Source organism: Vipera ursinii (assembly GCF_947247035.1).
Source record: "Vipera ursinii genome assembly, chromosome: 5".
In the NCBI taxonomy this organism is placed as follows: domain Eukaryota; kingdom Metazoa; phylum Chordata; class Lepidosauria; order Squamata; family Viperidae; genus Vipera; species Vipera ursinii.
The window spans coordinates 48,489,466-48,512,577 of NC_139518.1; the positions used below are offsets into that span (position 1 = coordinate 48,489,466).

The following is a 23,112-nucleotide window of genomic DNA, read 5'->3' on the forward strand; positions in this document are numbered from 1 at the left end:
TTTATATAATCTCTGAAAAAGTAAATGTGCAGAACTCCATTGAAAAGTATACGTTTGACCAGTGGTGGGATTCAAATATGTGAACAACCAGATCTCTGTGTGGATGCTGCTTCCGGAAGTCCATTCTGGGCCTGGGCAACAAAAAATTAACTGCCGGTTCTGCCAAAATGGTGCAAACTGGCTGGATCCCATCACTGGGTTTGATGCAGTAGAAAAATGTCATACTCTTCATGGGCCTGTAGTTTTGGCATATCAATCTGAGCAAAAAGGCATGATGAATTTCTTACACAAAATACTATAAGCAATGTGGGTCTGTTACTACAAGTGCATTTTTAATCACATCATTACTTTCATAAATTGATAGAGCATTGATGCTTCCTGTTGAAATTAGTATTGTCAAAGCAACATTTTAAAAAATTCTGATTTCAGTTGTACTGTGTCAAAGGAATAAAATTGAGTTAGCCAGATACTGAAGCTTAACATCATACAGAATAAGTCATCTTTTGATTCAAATCTTGATTTTATTTATATTGTAATTAGTGGAATATATTCATGAATGTAGTTCAGTACAGAGGTAATTTGGTGTAATCCTTAAGGCAGGGGTCTTCAAACGTGTCCCTTTTATGACTCATGGACTTCAACTCCCAGAATTTCTCAGCCAAGCACGAGTTTGAAGACCCCTGCCTTAAAGCATCAAAAAAGGGAATTCTAGTCCTATTTTAGGCACAAAGCCAGCTGGGGGACCTTGGGCCAGTCACAGCCCTAGGAAGGAGATAGTGGCAAATAACTTCTGGAAAGCCTGGTAAAGAAAACTGCAGGGATTAATCCAGGAAGTTGATAGGATTCAACACTGATTCAAAGGCAGACACAGACACACCTGTATTCAGCATCAGCTGTGATAAATATAATGTTCTATGTTCCTGCATAGAAAAGAATCACGTAAGTATGAGCAGTGCTTTTTTTTGTAAAAAAAATAAAATGCTGGAACTCACACACATCATAAAACCCGCCTTGATAGCCCTACAAGGTTCCATCCAAAAAAGGTGCCGGAACTCCATTCTGGGCGTTCTATGACCAAAAAAGCCCTGAGTATGAGACAGTAAATATTGGCTTGAGAACAAGGCTTATGAGAAGAATCAATGGACCTTCAATATAAAAAAGTGCTAAACTGCATATCCTACATTGGACTGAATAAACAAGGATTTTATCCAGGTCACAGAGAGCAACTGTTCCATGGTATATTGTATTAGTTAGATCATATTTGGACTATCCCATTTCTGGGCATCTCATTCTAGAAGAGATGAAAGAAGCTGGAACTGCTACTGGGATGTTGGAATTGTCTTTTTTTTATTGAAAAGTTTTAACATACAATTTTTCCTTTAAAAATTCCCCCTCCCCCTCCCTTCTCCCTCCCCCCCTACCTCTCCCCCCTCCCCCCTCCCCCCCCCCGACTTCCCAGAGCTAAATACAAGGTATATATATAAAAAAACAATCATAAACAACCATATACTAACAACCATAAACTCTAAAATCCATCACTCTCTAGCTTATATAGGATAAAACAAACCTTAGTGATATTAAATATATATAGAAAAACTAAAATAGAAAAAGAAAAGAAAGAAGACTTATTCAAATGCTACATAAAACTTCTTAACCCTATACTTGTTCTGGATAAACTCAATCAATTTTCTCCATTCCATAATATAGCGTTCTTGCGAATGATCTTTCAAATAGGCCGAAATCTTCGCCATCTCAGCCAGGTCGGAAACCTTTAAAGTCCACTCTTCTATGGTCGGCAGTTCCTCTTTCTTCCAGTACTGACCTATCAAAAGTCTTGCTGCCGTAATTAAATTCAACTTCAACTTAGTGTCCACAACTGTAGCATCTGTAATTATTCCCAACAAAAAAAGTTGCGGACAAAACTTTATCCTCTGTTTAAAAATCTTCTGCATGTTCCACCAGACTTTTATCCAAAAGGCCTTAACCTTTTTACAAGTCCACCATATGTGAAAATATGTTGCGTCTTCATCACCACACCTCCAACATTTAGGCTGATAATTCGGATACATACTTGCAAGCTTTTTAGGATCTAAATGCCATCTATAAAACATTTTGTAAAAATTCTCTCTTAGATTTTGAGCTTGTGTAAATTTTACGTTCCTCACTCAAATCTTTTCCCACGTGTCCATTGTGATAATTTCCTGGATGTTTTGGGCCCATTTTATCATACAATCCTTAACAAGTTCTGTTTCTGAGTCAATCTCTATCAACGCAAGATATATCCGTTTAATATGTGCTGGTCCCTGGTTTCTAATTTGCTTTATCAAATTTTCATCAGTCATTGTAAAACCATTTTTCTGGTCTTCTTTCCACCTGGCCCGTAACTGAGTATATTGAAACCAATTTTGAACAACCTTCTCTTCTCGCAAGAGGCTATATGATTTCAAACACCAAACATTTCTTTCCAAGCTTAGGATCTCCTTGTACGTAGTCACATCATGTTTGAAACCAGCATGTATATTTTCTATTGCGTGTTTTGGAATTGCCCACAGTGGTATCTTGCAATCTAGCTTATGTCTATACTTCTTCCAAACTCTCAACAATGCCTGTCTTAAAATATGCACTCTAAACACATTGTCTACCTTCTTGTCATACAGCAAATATGCATGCCAGCCAAACAACAAATCGTGGCCCTCAAGATTTAATAATCTCTCTTGTGTCAAATTAATCCAATCACTTATTCCTACTAATGCAGCAGCTTCATAATATAGTTTAAGATTAGGCATTTTAAGACCACCTCTCTCACGAGTATCCTGTATAATCTTAAGTTTAACTCGTGGCCTTTTCCCTGCCCAAACAAATTTATTGATACCTCGCTGCCATTCCTCCAAATTAGAATCTTTCTTAAGAATCGGTATCATTTGAAATAAGAATAAAAATTTAGGCAGGACATTCATTTTCACTGCTGCGATCCGTCCCAACAAAGACAATTGCAATTTTTCCCAACTCTCCAATTCTTTTTGAATTTTCCCCCATAATTTTTCATAATTATTTTTATATAACTTTGTATTAGAGAGCGACAAAAGCACCCCCAAATATTTAACCCTTTTAACAATCTCAAATCCAGTTAATCCTTCTAAGAGAGCCTTTTGTGAAACTGTCATATTTTTGGCCAGAATTTTGGTTTTCTGTATATTAACTTTAAATCCAGAAACCTTCCCATATTGTGTTATTATCTCCATCAGGTCCACAACAGAGTTCTCTGGCTGGGTCACTGTAACAACCAGATCATCTGCGAATGCTCTCAATCTATAATCCTGATCTCTAATTTGTATACCCTTAATTTTTTCCGAATTCCGTATTTTAACCAATAATATCTCTAATGTTAACACAAATAACAAGGGCGATAACGGACACCCTTGCCTTGTGCCCTTCTCAATATTACATGCTTCTGTCAGGCTATTATTAACTATAATTCGGGCAGTTTGTTTTTGATATAATGCCCTAATCGGTTGTAAAAAATTTCCCCCAAAGTCCATTTTATCTAAAACTTTCATCAAAAATTGCCAATTCAATTGATCAAAAGCTTTTTCAGCATCTAGAAAGATTAGCGCCGCAGGGATCTGGTTGTTCCTTTCCAAAAACTATATGCCTCACATTATTTTTCATTTGCCTACCACTAATAAACCCCGTTTGGTCCCCATGAATCACCTGTTGCAGAACCCTCATCAGTCTATTAGCCAACACCTTAGCAAATATCTTGTAATCTGTATTTAAAAGCGATATCGGTCTATAATTTTTAACTTGAGTAGCATCTTGGTCTTCCTTCGGAATCAAGGAAATAAAAGCTGTTCTCCAAGACGGTGGCACTTTTCCCCCCCTCTGGATTGTCTGGAACAGTTCCTTTAACGGTTTTATCATCTCTAATTGTAAATTTTTGTAGTAAGCCGCAGTCAAACCATCTGTACCTGGTGCTTTATCCACCTTCAATTCCTTAATTGCTGTAAAAATTTCTTCTTCTGTAATTAATTGATTAATCTCCTCTTTTTGTACTTGCGTAAGAACCGGGATGCTAGCATTCTCCAAATATATATCAATGTCTTTTTCATTAATCTTCTCCTTAGCATATAATTTAGAATAAAAATCCACAAAAGCATCCTTGATAAGGTCCTGTTGAAACACAACCCTTCCTTTATACTCAATTTTGTCTATATTAGAAGCCCTTTGTTTTTTCCTCAATCTATAAGCTAACCATCTACCTGGTTTGTTAGCGTTGCAAAAAGTATTATGCCTGGCAAACCGCAAATTGGTTGCCACTTGGTCAGCCATTAATTTATCAAATTGTCCTCTAAACAGTTTAATAGCCTCCTTAATCTTCACATCCTCTGAATTCAAAATCAAAGCCTTTTCTTTCTCCTTTGTTTCATTCTCCAGTTCTTTCCTCCTAGCTTCCACAGCACGTCTATGTTTATTATTCATATATATCAACACCCCTCTCATATAAGCCTTGCTAGCATCCCAAACCATGTCCATAGAGGTGCCCTTATTCATATTAATTTCAAAAAAATCCTTCATCCGCTGTTTGCATTCTTCCACATTTCTCTGATTTCTAAACAAATTCTTGTTTACGCGCCATGAGCGCCTGTCTCTATTCTCCTTATCAATCTCTAGCCAAACTGGACTATGATCAGAAATAGTTCTTGCACAAATCTTCACCTTTTTAGTCCTTAAAAAAAATCATTAGTCAATAAAATAAAATCGATCCTGGAAAAAGATTGATGTCTGTCAGAATAAAAAGTATAATCCTTTTCCTGCAAATGTCTCTCGCGCCAAATATCTCGCAGTTCCAAGTCATCCTTCATTTCAAAAAAGGATTTAGGCAGTCTAGCATGACTTGGGACACGCTTAAAAGCTCCAGCCTTGTCCATCTGTACATCCAAAACACCATTCCAATCCCCCATAAAAATAAAAGATTTATAATCCAACTGGGTAAGCTTTGTATGAAGTAAACTAAAAAAGTCAGCTTGTTGTTGATTAGGAGCATATAATCCAACTAAAAGCGTCTTTTTACCTTCTAGCAGCAACTCTATCATAACGTATCTTCCATGCTTATCTGCTTCAATTAGGTCTGCTGTTAAAGCACTTTTAACATAAACAACCACTCCATTTTTCTTATTCATTGCAGAAGCAACAAATTGCGTACCCAACCTTGAGTTCGATAAATACTTCTGATCCACAACCCTAATATGCGTTTCTTGCAAACATATAACATCTATCTTGAATTGTTTTAAATATTGAAAAACTTTCTTCCTCTTCTGTGGTGAATTTAGTCCATTAACGTTCCAAGTTAAAAATTTAGTTGCCATGCATATCATCCCAAAGCTCTTGGAGCACTGCTTTGATAGGACTATCTTATTTAGGCCATGCTCCACCCACTGCTTGGCTGTAAGTACGTTGTGGAAGTTCCATAGACTTCTGCTGATCTTGTTCTTTTATCTTTTTTGATCGTTTTAAAGCAGCACGCGTCACCCTCTGTTCTCTAGGATCATCCAAAGAAGTTGTAACTTGATCTCCTCCAGCACCGTTCTCCTCTGTCTGTCCATCTTCAGCCTCTTGATGTTCTCCTTCTCCAGATCCCTTTGCAGCTTCCAGAAGTGTTAATGGGGTTGCTTTTAAAACATTGTTGTAAAAATCACGCGCTTGCATCACAGTAACCAGACGGTACCTTTTACCTTCATGCATCACCATCAACCCAGCTGGGATCTCCCATCTGAACCTTATATCTCGTTGCTTGAGCTCTTGCACAAGAAATGTAAAATCCTTCCTTCTCCTTAAAATCTTTGGAGGAATTTCTTTTAGAACCAGAACTTCTTGATCAGCAATCACAACTTTAGTATCATAGGCAGCTTGTATAACTTCATCTCTAATTTCCCTTTTTGCAAAATAAACCACCACATCTCTAGGCAGCTTTCTCTGTCTAGCAATCCATGAATTCACACGAAACACTTTGTCCATGCCTTCTTTTATTTCAGATGCTGGCTGATTCAATACCACTTCGAGAGCCTCAGAAACCAGCTGCTTTAGATCTTCCTTAATATTCTCTTTTAAACCTCTGATTCTAACAGCAAACTGCATCTGGTAATATTGAGCAAAACTCAATTCTCTATCCATTTTGTCTCTTAAATCTTCATTCTCCAATACTTTTGCTTCTAATATGGCATTCTTTTGAGTCAAATCTTCCACTTTTTCATCCAAATCTTCCACACATTCAGCCACTTTATGCACTGAAGACAAAATGTCTACCTTCATCACACTGAACTTCTGTTCCATCCTCTCTTCCATTCTCTCCTCCAATTTCTCCAATTTCTCCTCCATCTGTGCAAATTTATCACCCATTGATTCCAGAATTACCTGGGTATGTTTTTCAAGAGCATCTTGTAAATCCTTCGGTGTCAATACATCAGGAGGATGCAACGCCTGCAATGATGATTGTTGCACCGGAGAAGTTCCAGCACTCCGAAGAGTTTTAGGGGGAGGTTTAGCCGCCATCTTTTACTTACAATTATGACGCACTTTCACTTTAAGTTTAAAAAGTCCATCAAGCTCGAGAGTAAAATAAAATAATCCTCTTCACCTTTTCCTCTTGTACCGCTCTGCCTGCTCTTTTTATTCCATAGTCCTTCCTTCAGGCAGGGGTGGTCGCAGACGGCTGGCTCTGCTCCAAGAAATCCGGAGCAGAGACGCTGACCAGCTGGGAGCGACCCAGGCTACGGGGGAGTTCGATCCTTCAGCCGCCCAAGCTACAAGCTCAGGCGGCCCCGGAGAACTCGACCCCTACCTGGGGCCTCACCCCCTCCTCTTCTCCCGAGGAGGGGGCTTCAAATTCACCCGAACAGCTGATCGGCGCTGTTTCGGGCGAAAATTACTCAGCTGAGCCGCGGGCAGCCCGGGAAGGCTGTCTCCGGCGCCACGCAGCCACCGGAAGTCTCCGGATGTTGGAATTGTCTGATTGGATCAATTAGGAAGAATTTCTCATCAATAAGAACCACTAATACTAGAACAATGTCAAGAACAGTGAGAAATTGTGCTGTGTTGGAGCTGGCTAGCCATGTGTTAGGGGAGTTAATTGGATTCTGGCATTAGTAGGGGTGGTATAGGTGACATAATGAAATCCCTTCCCATTCATAGCGTCTGTGTCTCAGTGACAAGTTGTCAGCTTTTCCTCACTAAACATGATAGAATCTCTCAGCTCTATTATCATAGGTGTAAAATAGGGAGCAAAACACCATATGTGTCACTGTGCACTCCCAGAGAACAAGTTAATAATAAGGTTATCAACCTCTTGCTGTGTTTTGCTTGTTGCGTGTTCTAAGGATGCTGTCCAATCATGAGAAATCTGAGTCACTGGGAGGTTTTGACAAAGGTGTTCCAAAAAAAGGATAACCAGCTCTTGAATTGGTCTAAGAATACATTTTCTATTGCTGCCCTCTAGAAGAGGGCTTTTCAACTGGTGGTACGCGTACCACCAATGGTACTTTGGCATGTGGCAGTTGGTAGGTGACCCTCCTAGACAAGTGTAGCAGGGGAGGGGAATGAGCTGAAGTGACCCAAGCCTGAGGGAGAGGCAGCTGGAGCTACAGGACTGTTGGGCCTCGGCAGAAGCCCCAGGAGCACCAGTAGGGCTCCAGCTAATTGGTGCTTCCAGAAGCAGCACGTAGCTGGAGGTGAACTGAAGAGAAGAGGGGGAAAAAAGAGGAGAGTATATAAAAGGAGGTGGGTTTTGGCAGGAAAAGGGATGGAGAAGAAGCTGTGGAAGGAAAGTTCAGCAGGCAGGGAGGAAAAAGACAGGGAAGCTGTTGCTGGAAGAAAAGCCCCCTGGTTCATTTTCTCCAGCCAGGAGAATGCAATCAGCGCTGATGAAATGAAAAGCCAGGAGATGAGCATGTCAGAACAGAAGTTGGTTTATTTAGTTCTGGGTCAGCTGGCAGCTTGACTGGGTTATAAGAATTTTTATAGAATTTTTACAGTGTTTTGTAATTCAGAGGCTCGGTTTGTGTGTTTTGGTTATTGGAATATTTTAGTCTGTTTCACAAAGACTAGCAATGAGACCAAACTGTTGGCTTCTGTAGGTTTAATCTCTTTAAACAAATGTAATTAGTTTTACCCCTTGAGTCCGTCTATGGCTTTTAGCAAGTTTTCTTTGTAGGCAAACAGGCTTAATCTAAGGCAGGGGTCAGCAACCTGAAACAGTGAAAGAGCCACTCGGATCCAGTTCCCTCACAAAAGGAAAAACTGGGAGCCGCAAAAAGTGTGTGCGCATGCTGAAGAGTGGACCCAAGGCGAGATATGCACCTACCCTGCATATTTGAATTGATTGGTTGAACTTTTTTAGTCCCACTTTTTTTTTTTGGACTGCACATGGCAGAGGACTGGGAGCCGCAGGAGACGGCTGAAAGAGCTGCATGCGGCTCCGGAGCCGCGGGTTGCAGACCTGTGATCTAAGGTTATCACTTTTCGCAATTGCCAAAGCTTTTCAGGCTCCGGTTGCAACATTGTGACACGCCTGAGGCAGCTTAAAGAAAAAAAACTAATTACTGTTTACTCAAGTAGAAATAGCTGAATAATTGTAGAATACATTAATTAAATGTCAACCTGATCAGTTAAAATGTAAATTAGAGTTAATCCAACTTTGTTCCCATTTGTGATTGTACCCTACTGGATTTTGAAAGAAAACACACTACAGATTCTTAAAGTAATTTTATTTTATTTTATTTTTTTTAAAAAATCATTTACAAATGACAGTTGGATTAAATGCACAGCACTACTTCTATGGCAAATAGCTCAAACAGATTCTTGTTTCAAAATCCCACAACTAACCTCCACGCTTAGATTTTAGTTACAAGTTATTCATTTTATCCTGAATAAAAACTTGTACTTCAATTAAAAAAGAAAACTTGAATTCATTTTCCATGATAATGATAAATTCAGAAAAGTATTTAATACACTTAAGGATTTGTGATTGATGTTTAGGGAAGATTCAGAAACTGACAGCCAGCTAATCCAATTTTAACTGCAAATATGGTTCACAGTTGTCAAGGCAAACTGCTGGTATATACTGCTAGAATATAGCCTCCAGTCCTTTTTAAAATGGGACATACTGGGTTTGAGGCAAAAAAAGATTAACAGTTCTTGATTTCATCTTGTATGTTTTGTTGGATAAATCTCTCCCTTTTGCCTAATCTGGTGCCTTCCAAGTATACTAAATTTTCATTCATGCAACTTCAAGAATTAGAGATTGGTCATCATATAGAGAGAATATTAGTTTGGTCACTTGACCATTTGTAATCTGTAAATTGGCAATCTAGCACTGGTGTTAATTATCTATATCTGTAGCCTTTCATTACCAACCACAAACTGATTATTAAGAGTTGGCAATGACTTGATGTCACATAAGCAATGAATATTGGTAAGATCATGTAGCAAATGAGAGAAAATAGAGGATGGACTATAATTGTACTTATAGTTCATAGGTTCAAAATGTCAGCTATCATTTCAGGATTTAAAGTATAAAAGATTATAGTGTGAGTCAAAACACTTGGATAGATAGGTAGGTAGACAGACAGACAAATAAGCAGACACTGTCTATCTATCATCTATCATCTATCATCTATCATCTATCATCTTACAGGCTTAGGAAAGCTGGATACTGCAATACATTACAGTTTCATTTTGCAAATATTTATCAAGAAACAAGTTCCAGTGAATTTAATGGAACCTTTTGAGTAGACATGCACCGAATTGCATAGTACTGTACCATTTACTGTGTGTGCATGATTATATCATGTTTAATTACACTTTTGGTACCAATTGTTTTGCAAATACTGCTAAAATGCATTATGATGGGGGAATCAGAGAATTTAGGCAATACAAAATAACATTGTCAACTTGACCGATTTGAAGCTATATGAAAATAAATTTTACTGATAAATATGCTTATTTCCTTTATCTATTTTGTGCATATAATTCTATGATGAAATTACTTGGGATTGTACATGCTTATTGAAAAAAGCTTGAAAGGTGTTCATTGTAAAGGTAGATGTATTTTTAAGTAAGATCATTCTGTTTTGGAGGATATGATACTGAACACAATATGAAATTATTTTACTGTAGTTACTATTATGACAGCCAGTTTGATGCAGAGTGGTTAAAGGTACCGGACTTGAAATTGAAAAACTAGACTACTCAGTCTCGGCCCTAGGGAGAAGGCAGTGGCAAACAACCTCTGAGAGTGTTGCCAAAAAAACTGTTGGGAGTTGCCCATATAGTTTCCAAGAGTCAAGACTGACATGAAAGCACCAAAACCAAAACAAGTCAATAGTTAGCTTATAAACTTCCCCCCAACCATGTCAGAACAACACACTATTTTAATTTTAGTAGAAACCAAAGGCTAAACAAGATCTAATGGGAAAGCTTGATATTAAAATGGCATTTCATGTGATAAAAAACCATAGCAAACTTTTTGTATCAGTTGTAACAAAAATGCTTAATTATCATTAACTCTAAGATTCTTCACAGTGCAGTTAACAGGGTTTGAAAGGATGGATAAATATATAATGTAACGTTTTATACATCCTGCTGGCAATATTTTGGGTATTGTTACCTCTGGTTTTAGCCCCCTGTCTTAAATGCAGCACTTTTTTAGATACATCCTCTGCTATGTCAAGATAAAGTACACAACTTTAATTTTTTCATTCATTTTAAAAATGAAAATGATTTTTTAAAAAAATGTTTCAAAAATTGTATGAAAATGTTCTAGTATTTATCTGAAGGAATTCAGATGTGTTTGTCCTGGATAATAAGCTGAATTGGGCAGGCTATGCAGTTATAAAATCCTCATATTTCAATGATAGACCTTCTAATTAATGTAGAGATATAACAAATAAGCTATCTGAAAGCCATCCAGAATATAGACATAAGAGAACATGTTAGCAAAATAATTCCCCAAATACCAAGTCTTCGTAGCAGATTGATGTTTCTTTAGTGAAAGTCAAAAGACATTGGTGTTTCATCTCTTTTGGTGTTAAAAAAATAGCAATGTTTGGGGTAAGGTATGCCCGAATTTGTGTTCTTAGATTAGGCTCTTGTACTTTGTCTTCTCCTTCGGCCACTATATACTGATTCACCTGATGGAAACAGAAGGAGCAAATAAATGAATTTATAAAAATCCAAAATGGAGTTAATGTCCTGCCATATAGAGTTAGTTCTGCTATTAACCACAATGGTGAAAAGAGGAAACGTGACATTATGTTACATACCCCACCCATGTACATTTCCATCCTAACAGACCCAAGTTCACATGTTTTGTCATCACATTTGCCACCCCTTCCTCACAGATGCTTATGCTAATCTGATTTTCCCTATTTCTGGGATCTAACATATGCAGGGGATTTGTAGTATCATATTGCCTATATTGTAGATCTCTGAAAGTTACAAAAGAAATTGCTCACACAAAGTTAAGAGTTCAGTGGATTATAAATCTAAATTATGATTAAAACTTTTTGATCATGGGTTTACATTATGCTTATCTTTATTTAAAGATAGTATTGTACCTTTTTCACCTTTTGGCCCTCTTGGTCCTTGAGGGCCTGGTGGGCCAATTGGTCCAGTATCACCTAGAATAAAGGGGAAAATCAAATAATGTAATCAATCTAGGAAGCTAAACTGGGTCATTTGACAAAAGTTTAAAAAGACCTTGTTAAGCCATTTAAAAAATTTAAAAGTTAACTGATCACAGGCCTTCCAATTCCTTGTCCCAAGAACACTCCCAGCCATTTTCTTACGAAGGTATCAAGCAAAATGGAAAATGTTTCACTTGCTTCCCTTTCTGCATCCAAACTTTCCAGCAGTTTTCAGTTATGCAAATCATGAATTACTTTATGCATGAGATTATCAGCATTTTCATTGATAATACCTGCCTAACTGCAAACAGCCAGAATGAATCAATTTAATGTTAGTAAGCAACAGGTTATTATTTAAACAAAATTAAATACAAGAGAAAATGCCTTCATGTTTGTGTAGAAGTTGCTTTACTTTTGGTGTATAAGACTTTGCTTCATTTTTATATTTTTTTAGAATAAGAAAGAACACAAGTGAAGGCCCTTAAAGTTTATTGTAGTGCTAAACTGAAAGAAATGTTACCATTTTCTCTAAGGGTGAATAATTCAAAGCATTTGTGTGCCAACAGAATTGGGGCCCAAAGGTTTTCTCAAGGAACAAGGACAAAATACTGGCACTCTGAGGGAAACTCTGAGGTTTATAGAAAAAAGAAAAAAAAGGCTTTATTTTTAAAGGGGTCTCCCAAAAATTCTAAAGGCCACAAAGCATGCTGAGCAGAATATTATACATGGAAAACAATCCAGCAAAAGTTAAAGGAGCATAAAGAGTGGAACATCTAGAAAAAGAGATGATTGTTGTTTAAATCCTGAATAGGAACATTCCAGTTACAAAGCATATTTTTTATTTTTATTTTTATTTTAATTCCATTTATATCCCGCCCTTCTCCGAAGACTCAGGGCGGCTTACAAGCTTAGCAGTAGCCTTCATTCTATGTATATGCCTGCTTATTAGGGCTTTCATACACCCCCCAAGCGGCATTATTACAAAGTCAGCTTAATTGCCCCCAACAATCTGGGTCCTCATTTTACCTACCTCGGAAGGATGGAAGGCTGAGTCAACCTTGAGCCTGGTGGGACTCGAACCTGCACTAATTGCAGGCAGCTGGTGTTACTTAAGGAGGCATTAGCCCACTTCTCCACCAAAGCTCTTTTTGCAACATTTTGTTCTAGATCTCCACTTGTATCTTCTAAAAGCAAAATTTAGACTTTCACATAATTTCTTTTCAATATGATCAAAAAAAGATTACATGTTCATCTAGATGAGTCATTTATCCAACTCTTTTGGACTGCTTCCAGACATCCAGGTACTAGCAGTATCAATTAAAAGAACACAATGTCTGTCTAGACTGCCTTCCCAACCTATTAGATTATTTGAATGTCGCAGAGTCACTGCATATGAAAGCCAACCTTGTTTCTTAAAGTTTCCCATCGAAGCATATAAAATACCTTTAGGTCCTGGGTATCCCATGAGTCCTTGTGGTCCACGTGGGCCTGGAATAGTTCCGTAAGCTGTAAAAAAAACAATCAAAATCAGCATTTCTAGATATTCTGCTTATAAATATAAAATAAGTGCTATCTATGCAAATATTTCAGAAACAAGTGAACTACTCTTATTATGAGTTAAGTGCCATTAGGTCTTTCAGGTAAGGATCTCTTAAGCTATTTAAGTTTTCTTTGACACTGTTTCATATATCGTTTTTAAAAAGGCCCAGAGATCACATTTATGACAAACCTTTACTTCTACCATTCACAGTTATGCTAGTCTAGGTATATAGATATTGATATAGATAAATACAAAAAAAGAAATAGAATATGGAAATGGTATATAAAAGGCAAAAGTAAATAAGAAATTATTAAGTTACCTTTGAAGAAATCCATGAGGTCTGCAGTGATGTTGCCATAGGCCGCAAACACTTTGCTAATACCAGGGGGCCCAGGAGGTCCAGGTGGGCCTTGTGTATGATAAGCAATCACGTCTTGAAGAAGGCCTCGACCTAGAAAATAAATTTTTTATTATTATTATTATTATTATTGTTGTTGTTGTTGTTGTTATTGTTGTTGTTATTGTTATTGTTATTGTTATTATTATTATCATTAATTTGTATTCTGCCAATTCTTGTACCTCTGGGTTGCTGATAAGAATTATATAGAACATATAGGATTTAAAAACACATTAATAATGGAAAAACAGCTTGGGTATAGAAGCAAATTTAGGAAAATTTTTCCTAAATGGGGCAAGGGTCAGCTCTAATGGTAATCACAATGGCAATTTATTTGACAGTATAGGTTCTTGTTGGAAACATTAGACTTTTCAGTTGATGAGTTTGGATTGGGAAAGAGAAATGGCAATGAATGAGGCTGTTTTAATAATGATGTGGCATTTTCTTGAAACACCACTTACTGTAACTGTGCTGATTCACACCCAAATTCGTAAAACATCCCATCTCGTAAAGAAAACTGAAATTAATGAGAACTATCATTGCTCCTCTAAAGAACTGCATTTATCTCTTGGTCATAATTTTGACTGATATTATAAAAAGCTGCACTAAAGTCTTACAGAAAACACACATGGATGTCTTTAAATCTCTACCAAAATATTCAATGTGAAGTTGAACCATTGCTCTGCATGTATGGACACCAACTGATTGATTGATACACACACACACACACACACACAAAATGTAAAGTTTTAACGCAAGGCTTGGTATGTAAAGTGAGTTTCCAAAACAATTATAAGAAGTACACAAATTACATAAATTGCTGCTGTTATCAACCTAGAGCTAACAATTTAGAATTCTGGTCTCCGTAAAAGTGAAACAATCCATTTCAGTTCTTGGAATCCTGTAATGCTTTGTTTTTGTTTTCTAAAAACTTGATAATTAACTCAAGCATTATCTTAGAACTAGGTTAGGGATCCACAGATATAACTCCAATTCTTTCAGATATTAAGTAAAGTTTTAGGAATGATAATAGATGTAAAAAATAGTGCAACATTCTCCCACAAAGTCCACAGTTTAGATCCTACACAATGACTGTTTTGTCCTACCCCACTACTATATTATGATTTAAAATATATGCCTACTTAATTTATGTCATGTAAGAAACAGTATTCCACTGTTGGAGCTGGTCAATGTTAGGTCTTGGTTTTAATTTCTTAAGGCACTTATCACTGCTATATTCTCAGTGTGGGATATAACTTAACAACATGAACCAAAGATTTTAGCCTATTGTAGGTTCTATCAAAAACAATTTGTTGTGTGCCTACTGCTGAAAAAAATGTTTTTCTAATCTAATACCCAAATCTGCCCTAATTTGCAGAATTAGCCTTCATCAAGTTTGAGCAAATACTTAAGGAATTACATCTATGGATAAGTACAGTATTGAGAACAATCCTAGGGCATGATTGTGAGAATGTACTTCTATGGTACTACTTTACCACCTTCATTGCATTTGTTGTACTGGCATTCAGAAAAGGAATACGTGCTGAGCATTTTCCAAAAATGCTTTCTATGAAATGAGAGTTGAGTAACATTTGAGGGGGATGGGTAGTAAGGTTAAATATTTCCAGTCCTATTTTAGGTGTGTTAAGGATAAAAACATCTGGCCTCCCAGATGTAAACTAGTCCTATTCCCATCTTTAAAAATCATCCCTGAAAGGCCAAAATCATGTGGCTAAAATCTGGGTGTTCAACACCAATCAGTATAAACTCTGAATGCTGGAGAATTGCTAAAGGAGTGTGTGGGGGGGAGCTCCACAGAGTCATCGGCTGAAATTAAATTAAATATTCAGGGTGGCATCAATTTTTTAAGGCCAATATTTAGTGCAGCAATAAGAGGCATATGAGCCAGATGTGATTTGCAACCCCAGTTCATACCTTCAGGTGTGAAGGCAAACCTCTGATTTCCAGCATTTTTAGCAACTCCCCCACCCCCCACCCCCCAAAAAAACAGTGGACAAATCTGCAAGGTTCAACACACATACACAATTTAAACTCTCAAATTTTACAGAAGGACAACAAAAACTGAAAATTTGGGTATCACTACATGCAATTTCTGAGTCCATAGCCAAAAAACATTTCCTATCAATGATTCAATGAGCTTGAGTTATTTATATTTATTATGCTTAAAAACTGCACCTATTTCCCCAAGGTTGGCACAGATAAAACTATGAATATATTGTTGTGTACTTACTCTGTATGTTTTCAGAGACTCTGGATGCTAATTCATTGTAATCCAGTGACACATCATAGGATCTCATATAAGAAGATCCTTTTGCACCTATTTGTGATTCTTCTCTTCCAAATGTTCCAGCGTAAGATTCATCTCCATGTAATCCACCACTGCTTCTGAATGAATTGCTGTTTGATCCTCCTGCAGCTAATGATGCATCATATGATAAGCCAGAACTTGTGGATCTGCCATATGTTCCTTCTGAATTTACAGAGCTTCTATAATTTTCAGTCCTAAAGCTGCCATCTCCTCTTGGTCCTGGTGGTCCTGGAAGTCCAGGTGGTCCTCTGATGAAGCTACGTACATCATCACCTACAAATCATATGGTGCATATTAATAGGACTACATCAATTAACATAGATTCTGATCGTCTACAGTTTTGCAGAATTGAGGAGAAGCTGGATATATAGCAACAATATTAAAAAATAACAATAATAATTATTGGCAATAATAATAAACAATAATAAAAGTCTACAGCAGTAGCAGGAGATCAGAAGTGAAACAATCTACTGTCTGCAATAGATTGCTTATTCTATAGTGATGGAAAATTATATTGAGGTATTCTGAATTGTCCATAAAACATTTGGAAAATCCCAGATAATTGGGTAACTTCAAATGAATAAGGCCCTGCATCCTTTCTCCTAAAAGCTTGTGCCCTAAAAGGTTAACTTGATACTTAGGGATGTGTATCAAAATAGGCAACAACCTACAATTTACAAATCTATGAAACTGCTTATCACAATCAGATTTTGCCTACTCATCTGGAGGGAACACAAAATGTTTGCCGAAGCTCTGCATCTCTTGAGAAATAGGATAGGAAGAATTCTAGAAATGAAGAGTCTCTGTGGGGATTCCTGTCCTTTGGAACTTGTGTCCCAAACATAGGTGGCTCCTATTCCTACGATTTCCTGGAAGCTTGTAAAAGCCTTTAGGACCAGATTAAGGAGGAGCTGCTGGTACTAGTTGTGTTATGTACTCGGTTAAATGAGAACAGTTGCAACAGCTGCGCAGCCGATACCACCAGTGGCACTGTACCGAAACTGCTGTGACAGGGATCAGCTTTCGGCGGGAAATCTGAGGTTTGAAATGATTGGTTGAATGCGTACCTGGCCAGGTATATAAGGGTCACAGGTAACCCTGATTTCTCAGTACAGTTTATACCACCAATAAAGAGCTGCATGCTGCACTCCTCTGCCTGGCGTCTTTCCTGCGTTCCAGAACCCACTACACAATAAGTTGTGTTATGGTTATGGTTTTATTACAGTTTGTGTTAGGGTTAGGGCTTTATTACATTTAATGTTTTCATTGTGGTGGCTCATTGTGAACCACTCAGAATCCTCTAAGAAATATCAGAAATACATAAGTAAATAGGATATTTATTCAGTAGGTGCAAAACATGTGTAGACGGGAATATTTTAAATGGTACTCTATTATCATAGTTCTATTCCACTTTGCTTCTTTAGGTGCACTGAAGCAAAAGGCCAAAGGCCTGGGTGAAAAGCCTGGTCTTTGTGACTCTTCTAAACAACATCAGATTGGGAGCCCTTCCATATCTTGGAGGGGACCTCTTTCTAGAAGGCAGATGCTACTACAGAGAAGGGTAGTAGGGTCCTGATACTGATATTGTTTAATTAGGAACTTGGAGCACAACAGCCCCTGCAAGATTGAATTGGCCAAGCAGGTGTTATGAGGAGACAGGCAGTCCCTCAAGTAACCAGGCCCTTTGCCATGCAATGGTTATAATCTCTGTTGAGAAGACCGTGAATCGGAAACTAAAGTGGAACTGTTGTTTCTTTTCTCAATCAAGAATTCAGCGCAATATACACCATTTGTATTGAAAGGATGTTGAAAATGAAAATCAAGGAGAAAGGATACTTCTATATCAGTATATGCATCATGAAGATCGAGAACCATTATGGATGTTTCAAGTCTTGATACTTCAACATTTCAGAAGACAAAACTACTTTTTGGGGTGCTTCTGTTCATTACTCTAGAAATACTTTCAAGGACATCTAAGATGAAAATAGTAGAGAATTCTTATTTTTTTTATGAGACAGCTGAAAAAGCATTCCATATGGTAGAATAAAGAATATTTTTCAACTGTGGCCATGCAGAATATACATTCCTTTGTATGTATGAATTTATATTGCTGTACAGTATAATTGCATTCATGTTAAAAGTGTACTTTATCTTAAAAATATACAAATAAGGACATGAATAAATATTAAGTCCATGTTTTTAAACAAAGCTTATTAAACACAGAGTAACACAAGTTTCTCACCTTTCTTTGGAAAATAAACCCCATGCAATTTATTTTTGAACCTGGTGTTCTTCTGTTGTTCAGTATGTTAATTTGACATTTAATGTGCACTGTTTATTCCTTTAATGTTTTCTTGAAGGCCACAAAGATAAAGTTTTAATAACTAATTTTAGGATAAATGCGATTGCCACACAAGAATCTGATATGAAACCCCAAAGAACTCTGAGATCAATCAGATCATGAACCTGGATGAGGTCCAAATCTTGAATAAAACTGCAGAAGGAGCCATATGCTTACTTGTAAGGTATTGGATCAATTCACTCCTGAACTGGTCAGTCCAAACTCCATCCTCAGTAGAGATAAGGCCAGTTCCTGAAAAGCCAGGTGGTCCTGGGGGGCCTCGGGGACCTGGTGGCCCAGGGGGACCAGCACCCAAGGAATATCCCATCCCTTGAAAGGAAAAGAATAAACTATTTAATTAAAAAGAGGCATCTTATTTTTCATAAGAGATTTATTTAAGACTAGCAATTAAAGCTTTAAATTTAGCTCTCTGTTCTGTATTCTGCTTCTCTCTTTCCCATGTTATTTCATAGACTCTAAAACCATAGTCATAAAAACAATAACTGAAGTAAATTTCACCGTATTCTGTGAAATTTATGATATACAGTGGTACCTCGGTAGTTGTTGTTAATTGGTTCTGGGAGGCACAATGGATACCAAAAATGATGAGTACCAAACAAATTTTTCCCATAAGGAATAATGTAAATAAATTTAATGTGTTCCCAAACCAAGGACATTTTAAGGCAATATGTAAGAAGACAGAGTGGTATATCATTACTTTACCTCAAGAATAAACTAAAAATTGATGGATACTCAGATTAAATAAGAATCAATAAAATGAAAACTTCACTTACCTGTACTGATGAGAAAAAAGCACAAAAAAACACAAAGAGGATGTACACAGGGCAACTGCTATTGCATGACTAACATGTCACCCTTTGTTTCGGCTGGAAAGTATAGCAAGTCATGAGGCAACCAACACTGACAAGTTCTAGCTTTTGCATCGAGTATCAAACAAATGACAAGTATCAGAAATTTTTTTTCCAGTCAAAATGAGTTGAGTATCAAATTCAACGAGTTTCAAAGCAATTGAATACTGAGGTACCACTATACTATGACTTCAATCATATTCTGGATTATGTCCTACTGAACTCAATGAATTTACTTCTAAGTAGGCAAGATTTAAGGAATTAGATCTGATAGACAGAGTGCCTGAAGAACTATGGACAGAGGTTCGTGACATTGTACAACAGGTAGCAACCAAAACCATCCCAAAGAAAAAGAAATGCAAGAAAGCAAAATGGCTGTCTGAGGAAGCTTTGCAAATAGCTGAGGAAAGGAGGGAAGCGAAAGGCAAGGGAGAAAAAGAAAGATACACCCAATTGAATACAGAATTCCAGAGAATAGCTAGAAGAGATAAGAATGCCTTCTTAAATGAACAGTGCAAAGAAATAGAAGAAAACAATAGAATAGGGAGGACCAGAGATCTCTTCAAGAAAATTGGAGAAATGAAGGGAACGTTTAATGCAAAAATGGGCATGATAAAGGACCAAAATGGCAGGGACCTAACAGAGGCAGAAGAGATTAAGAAGAGGTGGCAAAATTACACAGAAGAACTATACAAGAATGAGCTTAACGTCCCTGATAATCACAATGAGGTGGTCACTGACCTCGAGCCAGACATCCTAGAATGTGAAGTGAAGTGGGCCTTAGAAAAGCTGAGCAACAACAAAGCTAGTGGAGGTGACAGTATTCCAGCTGAGCTATTCAAAATCTTAAAAGACAATGCAGTAAAAGTGCTACACTCAATTTGCCAGCAAATTTGGAAAACTCAACAGTGGCCACAGGATTGGAAAAGATCAGTTTACATTCCAATTCCTAAGAAAGGCAGTGCCAAAGAATGTTCAAACTATCGCACCATTGCACTCATTTCTCATGCTAGTAAAGTCATGCTTAAAATCCTACAAGCTAGACTTCAGCAGTATGTGGATCGAGAACTACCAGAAGTGCAGGCAGGATTTCGAAGAGGCAGAGGAACTAGAGATCAAATGGCCAACATACGCTGGATCATGGAGAAAGCTAGGGAGTTCCAGAAAAACATCTACTTCTGCTTCATTGACTATGCTAAAGCCTTTGATTGTGTGGATCATAACAAACTGTGGCAAGTTCTTAAAGAGATGGGAGTACCAGACCATCTTATTGGTCTCCTGAGAAACCTATATGCGGGTCAAGAAGCAACAGTGAGAACTGGACACGGAACCACTGATTGGTTCAAAATTGGGAAAGGAGTCCGGCAAGGCTGTATACTGTCGCCCTGCCTATTTAACTTATATGCAGAGCACATCATGAGAAAGGCAGGGCTAGATGAATCAAAAGTTGGAATTAAGATTGCCGGAAGAAATATCAACAACCTAAGATACGCAGATGATACCACTCTAATGGCAGAAAGTGAAGAAGAACTAAAGAGCCTCTTGTTGCAGGTGAAGAAGGAGAGTGCAAAACTTGGGTTGAAACTTAACATTAAGAAAACCAAGATCATGGCATCTGGCCCTCTCAATTCCTGGCAAATAGATGGGGAAGAAATGGAGGTAGTGACAGATTTTATTTTCCTGGGCTCCAAGATCACTGCAGATGGGGACTGTAGCCAAGAAATTAAAAGACGCTTGCTCCTGGGGAGGAAAGCCATGGCAAATCTAGACAGCACACTAAAAAGCAGAGACATCACCCTGTCAACAAAAGTGCGTATAGTCAAGGCTATGGTCTTTCCAGTTGCAATGTATGGTAGTGAAAGTTGGACCATAAGAAAGGCTGAGCGCCAAAGAATTGAGGCCATTGAACTGTGGTGCTGGAGAAGACTCCTGCGAGTCCCTTGGACTGCAAGGCGATCAAACCGGTCAGTCCTAGAGGAGATCAATCCTGACTGCTCTTTAGAAGGCCAGATCCTTAAGCTAAAACTCAAGTACTTTGGCCACCTAATGAGAAGGAAGGACTCCCTGGAGAAGAGCCTAATGCTGGGGAAGATCGAGGGCAATAGAAGAAGGGGACGACAGAGAATGAGGTGGCTGGATGGAATCACTGAAGCAGTAGGCGTGAGCTTAAATGGACTCCAGAAGATGGTAGAGGACAGGAAGGCCTGGAGGAATGTTGTCCATAGGGTCGCGATGGGTCGGACACGACTTCGCAGCTAACAACAACAGGCAAGTATACCATGTTCTTCCAAACTTACTGCCTTAATTTTAATCAGATATTAAACAGGGATTTCTTCACAATAATTTTATCAGAATGTACCGTAATTTTCATATAAATATTTGCTAAAAAGGTATTGAGGACTACTTTGCTGTAGTGGGTAAGACAGCTAGACACTGAAAGACAAGTGAATTCTAGACATGAAAAAAAGCTGATGACCTTGGGCCAGTCATTCTTTCTGAGATCCAGGAAGTAAGCAGTGGCAAACCAGTTCTGAAATCTTGCCTAGAAAATTGGAGGGACTAGTCCAGGCAGTTTCTAGGAATCAAAAACTGACTTGAAAGCACATACACAAAAGGCATTATTTTTTTCTTAAACAATATCACAACATTTTCAATACTAATTTCATTTTTTTAAAATTATCTTAGAATGTTTTGATTCAGTCTGGAGGTGGTAAGGGGAAATCAAGATGGGGTTCTACTAGTTACATCTAAGCACAATTTCTAGGGAAAAAATCAATTATCACTTGAAACAATAACATGAAATATTACTGTACGCCATGACAGTTGCAATTCTTAGAAAAGTAGATCTGCCCTAAAACAGATATCAATATAGTTCTGTTATCAGTTTTTTTACCTTTTAAAAAAATTAAGTGGAAACCCAAGTAGACTTTCCAAACTGATTTGTCCACTATGCTATTTGGTCATTTTAACTATTCAAATTCTGTGATATCACCATCCCTAGATTATCTTATCTGTCCTATAAAGTTACAGAAACTCTTCCTCTTTAGAAGCCTTATATCTTAGCATCTAAATCCAGAATTTTTCAAATTTGGCAATTTTCAAGATGGGTAGACTTCAACTTCTAGAGTTCCCTCAGCTAATTTTAATTCTTTCTTTTTTAATTCTTTTGCATCAGAGGTACTGATCTGATGGACCAGATTAAACCTGAGAATTGGAAATCTTGATTTCAGGAACACTTGTTCAACTTCTAGAATTCCCCAGCCAGCATGCTAGGAATTTTCTGCCTGGGAACTTCTAGACATTGAAGTCCACACATCTTAACCTTGCCTATTTGAAAAACACTAATCTAGCCAACCAAACACAACGTATATCAAAGTAACTTTCCTTACTTTGCAGATATGTAGAGATATCCTCTGCAGTAAGGGTGGAAACAGAGCTACCTGGTCTTCCTGGGGGGCCTGGAGGCCCAGGTGGTCCCACAATGCCTCTGAACTCTGAATCTGAAATTACAAAGGAAGCAAGTAAATAATACTAGCATCTGATTTATTGCTTTTCCTGCTCTCTTCTCCAACCCACATATAAACACACCACTTCATACTCATTTACGAATCCACCAGGGCAAAATCACTGTTGCCTATAGATAAAAACACCCCTCTACTGTCCCATTCAATTAGCTGACTGTAAGGTAAGGGAAAGATAATCTTTTGTTGCGTGTATTTTTTGAAAAGGGGAATGGTCTTAATAATAATCCCAAAGGTGCTTTTTCATGAGGCAACTAGACTTTCTTTTTTCTCTTTAAAAACGTTTCGCTTCTCATCCAAGAAGCTTCTTCAGCTCTGATTGGATGAGGAGAAATGAATCCCTCATCCAAGAAGCGAAACGTCTTTAAAGAAAGTCCAGTTGCCTAGTGACAAAGCACCTTTGAGACAACCATGACCTGGATGACTGAGAATCAACA

At 37.7% G+C, this 23,112-nt stretch overlaps 1 protein-coding gene across 1 annotated transcript in view; it reads right to left on the reverse strand.

Moving 5' to 3' along the window:
* Window positions 1-8,502: 8,502 nt before the first annotated feature.
* COL17A1 (collagen type XVII alpha 1 chain) overlaps window positions 8,503-23,112 on the reverse strand; it is a 72,605-nt gene continuing 57,995 nt past the window's right edge. Inside the window, exons 50-56 of the mRNA XM_083364595.1 lie at window positions 22,544-22,654; window positions 18,463-18,615; window positions 15,867-16,217; window positions 13,538-13,669; window positions 13,122-13,184; window positions 11,610-11,672; window positions 8,503-11,183 (exon numbers count right to left, since the gene is read on the reverse strand). Coding sequence (XP_083220721.1) covers window positions 11,134-11,183; window positions 11,610-11,672; window positions 13,122-13,184; window positions 13,538-13,669; window positions 15,867-16,217; window positions 18,463-18,615; window positions 22,544-22,654 — 923 coding nt within the window. The 3' untranslated portion in view covers window positions 8,503-11,133. The remainder of the gene's footprint in view (window positions 11,184-11,609; window positions 11,673-13,121; window positions 13,185-13,537; window positions 13,670-15,866; window positions 16,218-18,462; window positions 18,616-22,543; window positions 22,655-23,112) is intronic.